Raw genomic sequence first — 17874 nt, forward strand, 5'->3', positions numbered from 1 at the left:
ATTAATGATCGGACTGAATAGTCAATAAACACGAAACTAGTTCGCAATATACATTTAAATCCCAATTAATCTCAATTGAACATACTATGCCCTGATATTGCATATCATGTGTCAAAACAGTGCCTTATCTATTATTTATTATGACTGGATATTCTGAAAACATCAATTGTTAGGTATTGTGCGAAAATAAAATTAGCTGGTTCATGGAACACAATCATGCACAGTCAAATTCTCAGCCGAAATTCTTGGAGAAACACTAAACTGTCGCCTGTGTGAAGAATCAGAGGAAGGAAAGGTCATCCTACGGAAAAATGCTTGGTTTTCATTTTTCATCCAGCTCAGAGGAATGTATCAAGCTCCCAAACATCACACTTCGTAAATGGACGTCGATTGACAGTTTACTGCGTTTAGATTTACAATGACTTCTACGTTTTATAAGTCTTTACACATTTACCAAACTGTACAAACAATTACGCAAATGGCCGCTTTTACTTCATTTTAACGCAGGATTGTTCCAGACGTCATTTCCAAAATATGCAGCATGGTGCCGCTTTTGCGTCCGGTCCTCTGGAAGCGACATCTCCAAAGGATGTGTGACAATCATCAACACCGTGCCTTTCTATTCCAAAACTCAATGCACCGGGGTCCGCAGTCGCAAAAACGCCTCGAGCGACGGAATGCGCTATCCAAAAACCCCTTGGATGTCCACCGCAACTCTCCGACACCGCTGTAAACTTGGACTGAGCCAACCACATCAGTGACATCACTGCGTGCTATACACAAGGTGGAGAACAAAACAAGAGGTCTTTTTTCAAAGGGCAGAGTTAACGAGACACCCAATGTCAGAGACACTTCTCGCAGGTACAGGCAAAGTAACCGGGCGGTCATTTTAGGATGCAGAAATCACCTGTCGAAGATGCAAACTTCCTCTCCAGATATTTCTTTTGGTAAGAATGAATTTACGTTGATGATGTACTGGTTCTGGGCATGTTAAAATAAGTATATAATCTGTGTTTATGTATACAGTAACCTGCTTATCTTATCTTGTGCATGTTCGTTCATGTTTATATCCAATGTCTGGTCATGAAAAGCATTGAACAATTGTACATACTTTCTTGTTACGTTAAGAGTATGGGATTCAGACTGTTTATTCCAAAAAACTGTATGATAAACACATACTATATGCTGGCATAACATGGACTTCATTTCATAAAAAATCTATAGTTAACAAAGCTTTATTTCTTTTTTGATTTTACAATTTTCAACAAAAACAATGCACTTTTAATTTAATTTCTCTTTTTAATTTGACTTTACATCTTTAAAGAAATTGTTTTCTACTCCAACTTTGGACATATGCATATGCCTTACACAGTGAAACAGAATTCACTGATCAGAAACGGTACTGATTTCAGACACTGGCCATGTTAAATGTTTGTAACTAACCTCTCTCTGCTCTGTTCTAGTTGGACATCTCCCATTTTGAGGAAGGGGTACAAACAGAAACTAGAGCTCTCAGATATATATAAAGCGCCATCCTTTGATACAGCTGACAATCTTTCTGAACGCTTGGAAAGGTGAGTAATTTTAAATATATATATTTAAAAAACAGTTTCTTTGATTCATTATGACAAAAATAATTGGCCAATTTCTTTTCAGTTGCACTTCAGGTACAGAATGTTCAAGAATTTGACAGCAAGGCTCTTGTTTATTTATCACAGTAAATTATATTTTACAGGATGTGAAAGTGGTTTATTGCCAAGTCATGAAAATGATCTTCTCAGAAGTGTAAGAATGGTTCAGAGTAAATGGAACTAAGGGAAGATCTTTGGCTGGACATGCCCAGTGTTACACTAACACAGTCAGGAACATTTGATAATTTCCCAAAGAGTAATATTAAGGTTCCTTTGGGAATACCAGTTCAAAATCTGTGTCATTGTTTGTTGTTATGTGGGTATTGAATTAATGTCTTCTCATTCCCATTTTCACTGCATTGATTTAAAGCCATGCTGTCTTATAGAAAAGCTAAATTAAACAAGTGAAATGTATAGCAGATGCGAGAACTCAGTCCTGAGGCTTCCTGATCTCCTCTGACCTCACTAAAATCATTAGGCACTCTGCTATAAACAGCCAAACGGTGATTATCTTTCAGGGAGCTGCTGTTCTGCATGGCCTGCAAGCTACATGTGTTTTCTTTAGGAATGAATTTGTCTGTTTCCCATTAATACAGCCGAGTGGTCTTCACGAGGATGGTTTCATCGCCGTTTCTTTGAGCGGTTAAGCGCGAACGTGCGTCTGATTGCCCTTTAACACTGTTTACTCTAACAATGGCTGTATGGCCTCAGGCCCTGAAGAACCAGTCATTTGTTTACCCTTCAACGCCCAATGTATTTCCAATCACTATGCATCTGTACAGTATAGTTCAGTAGCAACAGGAATGACAAGAAATGCCTCGATGCCTTAACCTCAAATATGGGATTTGGCTGCTCTTCATCATGACAAAGCGAAAATATGTTTAAAGGTACAATATGGAAGATTTTTGTGTTAAAACATTGTTACGAGACCATTGTAAATCCCTTCCTAAAAAGGCACACTGGAATGTTGACTCACCCCTCTGTTAATTCGGGTTTCAAAATGCAAAATGCAGTTGATGGACTGACATTCTGTACCAAAACATTGTATAGCTGCACAATAATTCCAGCTCATTGGTTGAAAATTGCTTCTAATTGCCACAGCCAATGGCGTGGGTGGGTTTCAACATCAGCGCGTTCACAGAGAAGGGGGAGGGATAAACAGTGTTGTGGTTTGAAGGTGTTTGTTGCTGCAATTCCTCTCTTGGCCGTTAGAAGTCTGAAATTACCTATTGTACCTTTAACTTTCATAATTTACTTATTTCTGTACAGTTTGAGGTCGCCTTTAAGTTTAAAGTGCAAATATTTTACTTTGAGGTGACTGTCAATTTTAGTTACACTGACTCTGAAACTCATTCAAGTGTTTTCTTCTCTGAATAGGAGAAATAGTGGCCTGAAATTCGGCCAAGTTCCTCCAAGCCCGTATTTGATCATTACACGACCTTCAAAATGAGTGCAAAGCATGACCTTCAAAATCACCACCCTTTTGGAGTGTGACTTGTTGTTTGTCTAATGTTTAATTTGCCACAGTGAGTTTTCAGTCAGTACTCGGTTGGTAGGGCTCCCAGCAATGGCAGTCAAGTTCTCCAAAAAACTCTCATTTTAAGACCTCGGCAAGCCTCCGGGGGGGTTCACAAGCGCCCCAAACAATGGCGAGAAGACGAGACGCCCGTTTAACTGTCAATAACGTGAGGGTTTTTTTTACGCCTTCTGTCTGGGACAGAGAATGGGACCGGGAGCTTGCATCGACGAAGAACAAGCCCAGGCTGTTCAGAGCGCTGGGTCGGTGCTTCTTCTGGCCTTTCGCCTTCTACGGGGTCCTGCTCTACTTCGGGGTAAGCTGCCCTCGCTCGACTGGGAGCTTTCGGGGTTGAAATGGTTGATATTAAGGCACTAATGGGCTTTCGAGCTGGGCCTGTCGCGGTCTCACAGCCTACGGATGTGGCCAGCAAGGTCTGGAAGCCTGCTAGATGCTAGGACCGTGTAATAAACCTGAATTGTTTAACTAAGTGTTTCTGGCTGTATAAATAACGCAATAACGCAGATCCTAACCTTTCTGCCTTGGATATGTGTGCCCAGTAAGCAAGAATATAATGTAGTCAGCTGACAATATTTTTCTAAACCAGTTGTGACTTATTACTGGGGACTTGGTAATTACCTTTTAAATATGAGCATAGTGGTCAAATGGTCAAAATTGCTGTATGTTATTCTCTGTCTAATTAAGCTTAATTTATGGGGATTGGCCGTGTTGTACGGAATACTGAAATAAACTAGATTCGATCCACATTTGCAAAGAAGAACAGCGCCTTATTTGGGAATGGTACATTACCAGGCGAGATCAATCGAGCACAGAAAAGGATTTGAACCCAAAACAATTATGTAATTGACCCCGGGTCCCCAGGCGAGTCTGCAGATCTGAGAAGTGGGGTTCAGGACACGGGCTTTCATCTGTAATGGTTTAGCCTCCAGGCCCCGAGATGGAATCTAAATCTCCCCAGTTGTTTTGCATTAGCCGTTAGCGCCGATTGCTCGAGTAAATTAGCGTTAGTCAGTATAAGCGGGTGACGTGTGCAAACTAAACTAAACTAAAGACGTGCAGGTTAGGGACTGCGGATGGAAATGAGCTCATTAGCCAACTCTGGCGCATCTACATTGATGTGGAAGCTGAAAATGTTATTTAATGTGCGCTGTCCTGGGTAAAGAAAATAAAATAAACTAAACGTGAGGGTCTAAAACCGCTCGCCCTGCAGGAGGCCTCTAAGACGGTGCAGCCGCAGCTGCTGGGGCGGATCATCGCCTCGTTCGACCCCTTCCACGCCCCCGAGCGCTCGCAGGGCTTCTACCTGGCCCTGGGGCTGTGCCTCCTCTTCACCGCCCGCTTCCTGCTGCTCCAGCCCGCCATCTTCGGCCTGCACCACCTGGGCATGCAGATACGCATCGCCCTGTTCAGCCTCATCTACAAGAAGGTGAGTGACACCCCCCCTCCCCGCACTGCCTACATGGTACAGTCCAAATACCATATCTTTACCATTTCCTCCACCCCTCCCCCCACCGCCTACATGGTACAGTCCAAATACCATATCTTTACCATTCCCCCCCCCCCCACACTGCCTACATGGTACAGTCCAAATACCATATCTTTACCATTTCCTCCCCCCCCCCCCACCGCCTACATGGTACAGTCCAAATACCATATCTCTACCATTTCCTCCCCCCCACACCGCCTACATGGTACAGTCCAAATACCATATCTTTACCATTTCCTCCCCCCCCCCCCCCCCACACCACCTACATGGTACAGTCCAAATACCATATCTTTACCATTTCCTCCACCCTTCCCCCACACCGCCTACATGGTACAGTCCAAATACCATATCTTTACCATTTCCTCCCCCCCCCCACACCGCCTACATAGTACAGTCCAAATACCATATCTTTACCATTTCCTCCCCCCCCACACCGCCTACATGTTACAGTCCAGACACAATATCTTTACCACATCCTTGTTCTTAAACCTACGCTTTCAGGAAAAAAGATTATTTGGATTGTCTCCATAGAGGGACCCTTTTTGGCTCTTAAGGAACCCTCCATCATAGCTGTGAAAGCGTGAAAGCTCCCAGACAAAGAACCATTTTGTTTGACAAACAGAACTACCTGCTCTGGATCACAGGGTTCCTTTTGGAACCATTTTTTTCGAGAGTGTAGCAGGAAGAGATCAAGACAACCACAGCAGACTGTTTCATTATTCCCACTATATTTCTACAGTGAACCCCAGTCATATTTAGGCTGACAAAAAAATGCTTATTCAGAAAATGAATGAAATAAATCACGTTTAAATTATTTCATGTGTTCACATGGTTGCTTCTGTCTTTCTCTCCAGACTTTAAAACTCTCCAGTCGGGTTCTGGACAATATCAGCACTGGGCAGTTGGTCAGCCTCATGTCTGCACACCTGAACAAGCTGGATGAGGTAAGCCTGATTTTAACAGCCTGTGCCTTTTAACATTTTACATTTTTACATTTTGGTGACACAAGTTTGTGACAGAATCGTATCACCTGTTGAATTTCAAAAAAACCCAGTAGGATCTTCATCCCAAAATAAAGGTCTTGAAAAACTGGAAGGAGATTAGAAAGTCCTGAACTGGTTGTGGCTCACGGAGCCTACTTAACGCTTAAGGTGTAAGATCACAAAATATGAGATTAGAATGTTCTTGAACTGAACATTCTAATGCCGATGTCACAATCACGACTGGTCATTGAAAGCAATGGAGTTCTGGAACACTGACTTAGAATGTTGAAAAAACATTCCAAACACCTGCTCTTCAAAAGCCTAAAGGGATCAGAGTCAGTCTTTCATTGTACACTGAGCAAGATGCCAAGGGCTGGAGAGATCTTAACTCTTAGGGGTAGGCAGTCGGTTAATCTTATGCAGCGTGATGGTATAAGCACAGCAGCAAAGGCCTTCCAGGAAACGTGGAGCAGCATTGGTGATTGTTGACACTGTACACTTCTTGAAAGTGGCTTCCACCCATGTTATTTCACAACTTTTGCACGTTGCCTTCCCAATAATTCAAGTCACGAACTGTCCGCAGTTCTGCGTGATGCCCCGTGATCAATGGGATCTCTTGAAGTGATTTCTGTCACACTAACATCTTGAGGTTGTGCAGTGGAGTATGTTTGCACTGTATTTTTTGGATATTTCTGCGTGCTTGATATGAACGTGCAGAGATGGCACACATTCAGGCTCTGATGACAGCAGTAGAGGGAGGAGTCAATGGCCGCTTGTTATGTGAACACTCCCGGGAGAGAGTTTGTGCAGAGAAACTGACGTTCAGGTGCAGAATGGATCCTGACCAAGATTCATTTTGGATCTACTGTAATTCCATTTTGGATCGAACGCAGTGAAGACTGCTGAGTGTAAGGACATTTTCCAGATAAAGTGAACTAACATCATGCGTGTGTAACTGTGTGATTTTGGGGGGTGCGTGTGTAACCCTGTGTCATTTCGGGGTGTGTGTGTAACTGTGTAATTGTGGGGTGTGTGTAACCCTGTGTCTGCCTGCAGAGCCTGGGTCTGGCACACTTTGTGTGGCTAGCTCAGTGTGGTTTCGGGGTGCATGTGGTTTAGGGGTGCATGTATAACCCTGTGTCTCCCTGCAGAGTCTGGGTCTGGCACACTTTGTGTGGATAGGTCAATGTGGTTTTGGGGTGTGTGTGGTTTAGGGGTGTGTGTGTAGCCCTATGTGGTTTTGGGGTGTCTAACCCTGTGTCTCTCTGCAGAGTCTGGGTCTGGCGCACTTCGTGTGGATAGCTCAGTGTGGTTTTGGGGTGCGTGTGGTTTAGGGGTGCGTGTGTAACCCTGTGTCTCTCTGCAGAGTCTGGGTCTGGCGCACTTCGTGTGGATAGCTCAGTGTGGTTTTGGGGTGCGTGTGGTTTAGGGGTGCGTGTGTAACCCTGTGTCTCTCTGCAGAGTCTGGGTCTGGCACACTTCGTGTGGATAGCTCAGTGTGGTTTCGGGGTGCGTGTGGTTTAGGGGTGCATGTATAACCCTGTGTCTCTCTGCAGAGTCTGGGTCTGGTGCACTTCGTGTGGATATTTCAGTGTGGTTTTGGGGTGTGTGTGGTTTAGGGGTGCGTGTGTAACCCTATGTGGTTTTCGGGGTGTCTCCCTGCAGAGTCTGGGTCTGGCGCACTTCGTGTGGCTAGCTCAGTGTGGTTTTGGGGTGCGTGTGGTTTAGGGGTGCGTGTGTAACCCTGTGTCTCTCTGCAGAGTCTGGGTCTGGCGCACTTCGTGTGGATAGCCCCGCTGCAGTGCATCCTGTGCGTGGGGCTGATCTGGGAGCTCATCGAGGCGTCCGGCTTCTGCACCCTGGCTGCCCTCACCCTGCTGGCCATCATGCAGGCCTGCCTGTCCCAGAAGATGGGCCCCTACAGGTACACCTGCCCCCCCTCCACCCCTCCTGTTCCTGCAGTAATTTTACATTCATCAACATGCCGGCTAAAATCAGTTTATACAAGTGCAAATAACGTTTCTAGTACTGAAATCTTTGGGTGGATTGGTCAAGTATTAGTAAATATGACTGCTGCATTGCCTCACAGCAAGGAGGTCCTGGGTTCGAATTCCCGTCGCCCGGGGCCTCTCTGTGCAGAGTTTGCATGTTCTCCCCCTGTTTGCGTGGGTTTCCTCCGGGTACTCCGGTTTCCTCCCACAGTCTCATGCAGGTTAGGCTGATTGGAGAGTCCAAATTGCCCGTAGGTATGAGTGTGTGAGTGAATGGTGTGTGTGCCCTGTGATGGACTGGCGACCTGTCCAGGGTGTATTCCTGCCTTTCGCCCAATGTATGGTTGGATAGGCTCCAGCCCCCCCGTGACTCTGTTCAGGGTTAAGATAATGGATGGCTGGATGGATGGATGGACTGCTGCATGATGCTGACTTCAATAGTAGTAACATTAGCAGTCATAGTAATAGCAGTAGTACTACATTTTGCACCGTGGGCCTGGAGAAATGTTATTTCACTCCCCTGCATCTTACATATTGTTAAAGTTAAACAGTAAAGTTAACTTGACATAATTTTCAGATTTACAGCGGTTAATTCAGAACATTTTATTTTATATTGGATTGTTATGGGCAGAGTGGTTTTCAGAGACCAGGCCCAAGTTACCTGTCACACCCTAACGTGGCTCCCCACCCACCTCACCCCGCAGGAATAAGAGGGCGAAGCTGACCAGCAAGAGACTGGCACTCACATCCGAGATCGTGGAGAACATTCAGTCGGTGAAGGCCTACGGTTGGGAGGAGATCATGGAGACCATCATCAAAAACATCAGACAGTAAGCAGCTCGATTCACACCCGTGAGGGTTAGCAGCAGTGGTTCCCAACCCTTCCTGGAGATCTACCATCCTGTAGGCCCTAATCTCAACCCTAACAAAGCACATCTGACTCTACTAATTAGCAGCTCGATGAGATCTTCAGCTGTTGAATGAGGTGTGTTTTGTTAGGGTTGGAGTGAAAACCTACAGGACGGTAGATCTCCAGGAACAGGGTTGGGCAGCCCTGCTCTAGCTGTTGAATGAGGTGTGCTTTGTTAGGGTTGGAGTGAAAACCTACAGGACGGTAGATCTCCAGGAACAGGGTTGGGCAGCCCTGCTCTAGCTGCTGAATGAGGTGTGCTTTATTAGGGTTGGAGTGGAAACCCACAGGAACAGGGTTGGGAATCACTGGTTTATACAGAACTAGCCGGAGCATATAGATTTATTATTTTTTGTCTCGTTTATTACGTTTACATATTATTTCACATTATTAATAGTTATTTTAATGAACAATGAATTATTATAACTTTTCTATGGCAAGCCGACCTTGACGCTGCGTCAAAGCAGCTTTTAAATCCAACCTGGCATCTAATACCATGCTAAAGCTTACTGCTGGGACAGGTTTAGCGGTATTTGGCCGGGAGGAAAATTATAATCACAATGCCAGGCAGTCTGAGGCATTCCTGGTCTTATGGCAAAAGGGAAGGTGTGCTCACGCCCCCAAAAAAGTCCAAAACTATGTGTGGGCGCTATGGCCCGATGTAATAATATCGACCAAAACAAAGGCCAACACTCCTGGTCTTGCCCAGAACAGATGGGTGTTCTGGAAGCTTCTACCAGGAAGCTAAGCCGTTACACTCGCCTGGTTGTACCGAGACCAGCTAGTGGTTCAAAGGTGAATGGGGACTGTAGGATCGCCTGATACAGTAGAGCCCTGATTGTACTCACCTCGGAGTCAGAGGCACGGGAACCTGAGACGACGTGAGGCTTGTAGAAGCCGTATCGCTCTCTAATATCCTGATCCTTCTGGGCCACTGAGCAACGGGGCCGTTGCGGTGTATCCACAGCAACAACAAAAAAAGTGAACAGAATGTCTACGGCAGGGGTGTCCAATCTTATCCAGAAAGGTGCGGTGTGTGTGCAGGTTGTTGTTTTAGCACAGGACTAAGACGGCTGATTCTACTCATCAAGGTCTTGATTAAAGACCACGATTTGTTCATTAGTATAATCAGGTGAGCTACTGCTGGGTTAAAACAAAAACCTGCACCCACGCCGGCCCTTTTAGGATAAGATCGGACCCTCTGGTCTATGGCTATGGCCCAATGTAATAATATCGACCAAAATAGAGGCCAACACTCCTGGTTTGGCCCAGAGGTGGGTGTTCTGGAAGCTTCTACCAGGAAGCTAAGCCGTTACACTCGCCTGGTCCGTACCGAGACATGCGGGGTAAAGGTGAACGTGATGTCCTCCGCCGCAGGGACGAGATGACCCTGACCAGGAAGATCGGCTCGCTGCGCTACTTCTACAGCGCCGCCTACTTCTACTCGGCCTTCATCGTCATCATCGCCGCCATCGTGCCCTTCGCCCTGAGCAAGGGCATCATCCTGCGGCGCATCTTCACCACGCTGTCCTACTGCATGGTGCTGCGCATGACCCTCACGCGCCAGTTCCCCAACTCCATACAGATGTGGTACGACACCGTGGGCCTCATCAACAAGATCGAGGTAAGGGGGCCGCCGGCCACGTGACACTGCAATCGGGGTTAGACAGGCTCAGCCACGTGAGACTTCAATAGTAGACAATGGGTTTAATAGCTACATAAGACTTCTCAACAGTAGACAATGGGTTTTTTAGCCACATAAGACTTCTCAACAGTAGACAATGGGGTTTTTAGCCACATAAGACTTCTCAACGATAGAAAATTGATTTTTTTTGCCACATAAGACTTCTCAATAATGGACAGTGGGTTTTGTTCAGCTAGATAAGGCTTCTCAACAATGGGAAATACGGATTTTTAGCGAGAGGAAACTTCTCAATTATGGGGAATGGGGTTTATTTTAAAAACCAAGGGCCTGATTTACTCAGGCCTTTAACACATGCAAATCTTTTAAAATACACAAAACTAATAACAAGCAATGATTGGTGCGAAATAAATACCATGACCAATCGTTGGTCATGTTATTGCTTTTGCTTGTGTTAAAAGGTTTTGGTCTGTCTCAGTAAATCAGACCCTAAGTTTTAGAAAGGTGTTTAATGTTACTGAACGCAATACAAACGCAGTTTGTACTTCTTTGACCGCTGTTTCGTGGGTTTGTCCGCTAGGATTACCTCACCAAGGAGGAGTACAAGGTGTTGGAGTACAGCCTCACCACGACGGGGGTGGAGCTGGTGAACGTGACGGCTTCCTGGGACGAGGTAGGCGCTCCCACACACCACGTCTTAGCCACGGGGCTCAGGCATAGCGGTGAGAGAGGATTCAGTGAACTGACGGTCGGGCCCCTCTTGTCTGTTAAGGGAATTGGAGAACTCTTTGAGAAAATCAAACAGGAGAACAAGAACAACGGGCACCTGAACGGCGACGCCGGGCTGTTCTTCACCAACCTGTACGTCACGCCCGTCCTAAAGAACATCAGCCTGCACCTGGAGAAGGGACAGATGCTGGCCGTCGCTGGCTCCACTGGATCGGGAAAGGTAGTACACTCCAGCGGAAAAAAAGCTTTTAGGTTTTTGAAACAGCTGGTTGACCTGTTCAGACCAGCTCCCAGCTCAATATGGTTTAGATAAGCGCTACTCAACTCCACGTCCTGTGGGCCATAGTGTCTGCAGGCATTTGCTTCAAACTTGCACTCCACCACCTGATCTCACCAATTAGCTTATTATCTGAACCAAGCAGGTAAAATAATTAGTAAAATGAGGTGGTGTTGTGCAAAGTTGAAGCAAATACCAGCACTAGCTGGTTAACCAGCTCATACCCAGCTAGACCAGCTTATGACCAGCTTGAACTTAAAACATTTTTTTAGCTGGTCAAACAGGCATTGCTGGATTTTACAGTAGGGGAGGGTGTTATATGTCCACACCACAAAGCACCAGAGGAGACACTGCCATTCTCAGCTTTTTATTTTGTCAGTGCTGTAACATCACCACAGCGCTGTGAGAGCATTGTGAGAACGTTGTGAGAGTGTTCAGCATTGTGAGAGCATTGTGAGGGCGTTGTGAGGAAGTTGTGAGGACGTTGTGAGGGCATTGTGAGGGTGTTGTGAGGGCGTTGTGAGGACGTTGTGAGGGCGTTGTGAGGGCATTGTGAGGGCGTTGTGAGGGCGTTTAGCGTTATCTGTGTCCCTGTGTTTGTCCTGCAGAGCTCGCTCCTGATGATGATCCTCGGAGAGCTGGTGCCCTCGGAGGGGAAGGTGAAACACAGCGGGCGGATCTCCTTCTCCCCGCAGACCTCCTGGATCATGCCCGGCTCCATCCGAGACAACATCCTGTTCGGACTGGCCTACGACGAGTACCGCTACACCAGCGTGCTCAAGGCCTGCCAGCTGGAGGAGGTACAGGCCTCCCTCTCTCTCTACCTCTCTCTCTCTGACTCGCTCCCTCTCTCTCTCACTCGCTCTCTCTGACTCTCTCTCTCTTACTCTCTCCCTCTCTCTCTACCCCGCTCTCTCACTCGCTCTCTCTGACTCTCTCTCTACCCCTCTCTCTCTCACTCGCTCTCTCTGACTCTCCCTCTCTCTCTACCCCTCTCTCTCTCACTCGCTCTCTCTCACTGACTCTCTCACTTTCTCTCCCTCCCTCTGTCTCTCTCTCACTTTCTCTCCCTCTCTCCCTCCCTCTGTCTCTTTCTCACTCTCCCTCTCTCTCTCACTTTCTCTCCCTTACTTTTACTCACTCTCCCTCTCTCACACTTTCACTCACTCTCTCTCTCACTGACTCTCTGACACTTTCACTTTCTCTCACTCTCTCCCTCCCAATCAAATTCAAATTGAACTGTGCAAAATTATTTGCATGATAAGCAAACTTGTGGCTCTCTCTATCTGACTTTCTCTCCCTCTCCATCCCAATGATCACTTCAGTCTTCTAACCTCCCAGGGTTGCCACCACATTTAGAGCAGCCAAATACGACTCAGAAGCTGCTACTGGACATTCACTCACTCTAAAAACTGCCTACAGTCGTGCATGTTTACCTGGCTGCTGTGCAACAGTAAAAGCATGGAGACTGAGCTCCCGCAGAGGTAGAAGTGACCCACTTCTGTCTCCAAAAAAACCCCACTTTTGCATTTCAAAATGGTGACATTTTGCTCTCCTGTTGTCAACACCGGTTGACCCAGGAGAGGTACAGAGGTGTTTCAAGTTACACCCATTTAGTGAATTCAGCACAGCCCCTGCACAACTCCTCTGCCTTGTTCTCTCTCTGCTCTGAGAGGGCCGGCGAGATGTTCCCAGGATATTTGGGACAGTCCCTGATGAGTGAAGGATCTACAGACACAGAGGGTAGAATGTTCTGGTTTCTGAGCGTGAGTCAAACTCCTGTTCCCTTCTGCGCTGACACCCCTCACCCCCCTCCCCACCGCAACGTTGAAGGAGGGGAGCTATGATGTAATGCTAGTCTGGAAAGCAGGTGCCATTCCTCATCCCGCCTGTAGGGGCACCAGAGAGACCCTGCCCCGCGTGCTTCCCTCGGGCCAGAAAAGCGTGTGCGTCCACTGCTGTTTCACCAAAAACACGGGTTCTATTGCCAAAGCAAACACCAGCAGCGTGAAACTAATTTGGCAGGAAGGTGACGATAACAACAACCGTGAAATGTCAGGCGTGTTCGTATTGGAAGCTGAGGCTGAACAGAAGAGGTTAATTGCCGTGCTTGGTGGCTAAGCTCTTCACACCCTGTCAAAAACAGACAGCTCTGGAATTCCTTCCCTATTGTGAATGAAGTGCTCATTTGCAAGTGTATATTCCCCGTGTGGAAGCTCTGGTAAAAGTAATTGATCGGTTCTGTTTATCTGGACACACTCAGAGGTCACAGCCCAGAATGGAGCAGGCAAACTGGACTAGCAACTTTCACCTGTTTACTTCACTAACTTTTAACTACAGCTAACTCACGGTGCCCTTATTCTTGGCACTTTTCTCTTCAAATTGGATGAATTTAGTGCAGTATCTTGACTCTTAAACAAGGCTGTCATATCCAGGAGGTGTAATTGTACAGAAAAAAGGGTTCTGAAAGGGTTATTGGCTTGATTCCACAGGGGAACCCTTTTTAGTTCTTTATGGAATCCTCTGTCACCATTTAACTAGATTATGTTCTTCTATGGAATCACCGGGTTCTTATCGGAACCACTGTTTAAGAGTGCAGTGTCACTACTGTATATCCAATGCTACTACATCACTTGTTGTCCACCATTTTATGACTTGCTGATCTGTGTGTTTACTGTGCTTGAAGCCTTGTTAAGTGTTTTGCACAAAAAGCAGGTGTAAAAAGAACTTTCCATTCATTTGAAATTCTACGTAGCAGTTTACAGGAAAAGAATATACATTTTTAGCACTATGTGGAAAGATAGTATTTGTGCTGAGTGCATCAAAGTGTTTGAGCTGTAAAATGAAAAGTGCAGCTGTTTTAAAATGACCATTTTAAAAGGTAGGATATTTCAGCAGTTCTGTCCCACTCAGTCACCCCTCCCTTTTTGGCGTTCTTATGGAAATGTGAGGCGTTTACCCGTTAATGAAAAACAATGCAGTCTATATCATTGTGTAAATAAGTACCAGCCATTGTATACACTTCATATGAGTGTACTTTCACACTGCATGCAAGCGACTGACAAAGAGGGCGCATGTTCGGTTGCGTTTATACATACAGAATGCAAACACACACACCGGCACACATTACGAGGTTTGGCGCTACCCCAACGGGTAGGACATGTAAACTCTTGTTGTCCTCTGTTGTAAAAACTGTCCCGTTCTGATGCAGGACCTCGCCCTGCTCCCAGCCAAAGACAAGACCCCCCTGATGGAGGGAGGGGTGACCCTCAGCAGTGGGCAGAGGGCTCGCATCGGCCTGGCCAGGTAACGCATTACAGGCCTTTGTGCCACTGTCCAAATACTTATGGACCTTATGGACCTTATGGACCTTACTTGCTTTGACTTATGCTAGAACCTATGCACTTGTAAGTCGCTTTGGATTAATGACTAAAATGTAAATGTAAATGTATGTGTGTCATTTTTCTCATGGCCTTGAACACATTCGCGTTCAAATGTTCATATTTCGGCACGTCTGACGATGATTTGTTGGTCCGTTGTTGCAGAGCGGTGTACAAGGACGCGGATCTGTATCTCCTGGACTCTCCATTCACTCACCTGGACATTGTGACCGAGAAAGAAATATTCGACAAGTAAGACAGATAAAAGTTTTCATAGATTACCAGATACTGTAGTCACTGGCCGTCTTAGGTGCGTGGGTGCACTTTGATTTGAGTGGATTACACCACTGGGCAGCCTGTAGTGTCATGGCTAAGGTACACGACAGGGACCTGGAAGGTTGAGGGTTCAAGCCCCGGTGTAGCCACAATAAGAACTGCACAGCTGTTGGGCCCTTAAGCAAGACCCTTAACCCCACATTGCTCCAGGGGGATTGTCCCGTGCTTAGAATGTAATGGTCACACAAAAAGGTTACATGAATTGGCATTGATGCAATTGTTACCTAATTAACTATTGAGAAGTGAATCTGTACAGGTTTCTTTAAGCATTTGTCCAGAATTAATCCATGTTAACTACACTAGTTAATGCCACTTCATGTAACCGTATTGTAAACCGATGTTAAATGGCTGTATGAATAACGACACGGCCTCCCCGCAGGTGCCTGTGCAGGCTGATGGCCTCTAAGACGCGCGTGGTGGTCACCAGCAAGCTGGAGCACCTGAAGCGGGCGGACCGCATCCTGCTCCTGCACAACGGCGTGTGCTACTTCTACGGCACGTTCGGCGAGCTGCAGTCCCAGCGCCCGGACTTCAGCTCCCTGCTGCTGGGCCTGGGCTCCTACGACAGCATCGCCGCCCAGCGCCGGAGCTCGGTCCTGACGGAGACCCTGCGCCGCGTCTCCGTGGACGAGGGCGTCGGGCCCCGCCCCGACGACGGCCCTCTGGACAAGCCCCGGCCCTCGCTGGTCCTCAACGCGGCCGCCGCCCGCCGCCGGTCCCGCGCGCGCTTCCCCGAGGAGGACGAGGACGAGGAGGCGGAGCGCAGGTTCTCCGTGGTGCCGGAGAACGAGCAGGTGGAGGAGGTCCTGCCCAAGGGCAACCTGTACGAGCACACGCTGGGCGTCTCCCGGCAACGCCGCCAGTCCGTGCTGGCCTTCATGACCAAGGCGCAGGACCAGACCCGCCGCGACCAGAACCAGCAGTCCTTCCGGCGCCGGCTGTCCGTGGTGCCGCAGAAGGAGCTGGCCTCCGAGCTGGACGTGTACGCCCGCCGCCTGTCCAACGGCAGCGTCTACGACATCAGCGAGGAGGTGGAGGAGGAGGACATGGAGGTGGGCCAAGGGCGCGGTTACCGGGGTTACGGGCAGGGAGAGGCCGAGGCGTGGTGACCTTTACTAGACCTTTATTTAGACAGGGGAGGTGGACTGGGCATGCGTGCTCTTCTGCAGCAACGCCCTGTTAATGCCCTCCCCACTTAGCCTCATCTGCATGTCTTTATATATAGTACAGGAGATTCTGACGGTGGAACTAATGAACTACAAAGAAGAAAAAAAACAAACAAATGCAAGAGCATTGCGCATAAAAAACAAAACATCTACTGGAAGAAGTTAACATCAGGGCTGCCTTAAAATTCTCAGTCAATTGAACTTGACAAGAAAAGTTGATGACACAAATGCTAAACTCAACTTACTTTAAAAACGTTCCATTTTAAAGCAGCCTGAACACTAAGTTTTTACACAGTTGAAACAAAACATGTTTATTTTACAGTGTAGAGCTCAGGTCATGAAAGAGTTATATTCAGTGATGCGATTCAGACAGCTATGAACTCAGACCGATTTGAAACCTCTCCCACTCCTGTCTTTCATTTACAGTCTGTGTACGTGCGTAGCTACAAATAAGGAATTTTCCATCTCTCTTCCGCAGGAGTGCTTTGCGGACGAGCGTGAGAACGTGTTTGAGACGACTTCCTGGAGCACCTACTTCAGATACGTGTCCACCAACAGAAGCCTTGTTTTCACCCTCATCTTCATCGTTTTGGTCTTCGTGATCGAGGTACTCGTGAGATTCTGCGGAAAAAAAAACAGCTTCAGACGGAAATGTTGTTTTTATCAAAAACAAGTTTTTAATGTTTTTGTATTCAAAATGTGATTTCTCGTACTGGTGATATACAATTTATTTGGAGTATGATTTGCATTTCAAATAATACTTTGAGTATGCAGGTGTTGTCATCTGAACTGTTCTGTTGTATGTATTTATTTTAGGTGGCTGGATCAGTGATCGGCATATTTTTGATTACTGAGTGAGTACTTCTATAATCTTTGACAAATCAAACTGTTGAACGTTTATCATGCTTGTCTTTATCTTTCATCAATATTGGTGCTTTCGTAGTCATTTACAGTTTAAGAAACATAGGACATGAAATATAGGATAGAAAGTAGTTTCAAAACCGTGTCAGATTAATACTGTTTTTGTCAACTCTCAATAACATTTTTCACTTTACAAGCAAGTAATGGGCTATATCTTGTGTATTGCAACACATATACAGCACCTCTGCCATCTCATCACCCCAACTACCCATAATCCAATCAATAATGGTGCTTTCGTAGTCATTTAGAGTTTAAGAAACATTAAGTATATGCAAGTAATGGGTTACATCTTGTATATTGCAACACATATAGAGCATTTCCCCTATCATTCCCCTTCCACCCATAATCCTCTTCCGCTGTGACCCTGCAGTCGGATCTGGCGGGAGGAGGACGAGACCACGCACCCCAACATGTCCTCCCAGGGCACGCACTACGCGGTCATCGTCACGCCGACCAGCGCCTACTACATCATTTACATCTACGTGGCCACGTCGGAGAGCGTGCTGGCGCTGGGCTGCTTCCGGGGCCTTCCGCTGGTGCACACGCTGCTCACCGTGTCCAAGAAGCTGCACCAGCAGATGCTGAGCGCCGTGCTGAGGGCGCCCATGGCCCTGCTCAACACCATGAAGTCAGGTACAGAGAACCCTGCCCCAAAACTAACCCCAACCCCCCACCCAGGTACACTGCACCCTAACCCTAACCCTGACCCCCATGGCCCTGCCCAACACCATGAAGTCAGGTACAGAGAACCCTAACCCTAACCCCAACCCCCTACCCAGGTACACTGCCCCCTAACCCTAACCCTGACCCCCATGGTCCTGGTCAACACCATGAAGTCAGGTACAGAGAACCCTGCCCCAAAACTAACCCCAACCCCCCACCCAG

At 47.0% G+C, this 17874-nt stretch overlaps 1 protein-coding gene across 1 annotated transcript in view; it reads left to right on the forward strand.

Annotated features, from left to right (window-relative positions):
* The first annotated feature begins 675 nt into the window (after positions 1–675).
* Positions 676–17874, forward strand: part of LOC133119098 (cystic fibrosis transmembrane conductance regulator-like) — a 28017-nt gene continuing 10818 nt past the window's right edge. Inside the window, exons 1-17 of the mRNA XM_061229516.1 lie at positions 676–947; positions 1464–1574; positions 3352–3463; positions 4379–4594; positions 5509–5598; positions 7398–7561; positions 8333–8458; positions 9916–10162; positions 10761–10853; positions 10953–11129; positions 11795–11986; positions 14398–14492; positions 14732–14818; positions 15282–15954; positions 16547–16675; positions 16885–16922; positions 17360–17622. Coding sequence (XP_061085500.1) covers positions 895–947; positions 1464–1574; positions 3352–3463; positions 4379–4594; positions 5509–5598; positions 7398–7561; positions 8333–8458; positions 9916–10162; positions 10761–10853; positions 10953–11129; positions 11795–11986; positions 14398–14492; positions 14732–14818; positions 15282–15954; positions 16547–16675; positions 16885–16922; positions 17360–17622 — 2866 coding nt within the window. The 5' untranslated portion in view covers positions 676–894. The remainder of the gene's footprint in view (positions 948–1463; positions 1575–3351; positions 3464–4378; positions 4595–5508; positions 5599–7397; positions 7562–8332; positions 8459–9915; positions 10163–10760; positions 10854–10952; positions 11130–11794; positions 11987–14397; positions 14493–14731; positions 14819–15281; positions 15955–16546; positions 16676–16884; positions 16923–17359; positions 17623–17874) is intronic.

Source organism: Conger conger, chromosome 19 (assembly GCF_963514075.1).
Source record: "Conger conger chromosome 19, fConCon1.1, whole genome shotgun sequence".
NCBI lineage: Eukaryota > Metazoa > Chordata > Actinopteri > Anguilliformes > Congridae > Conger > Conger conger.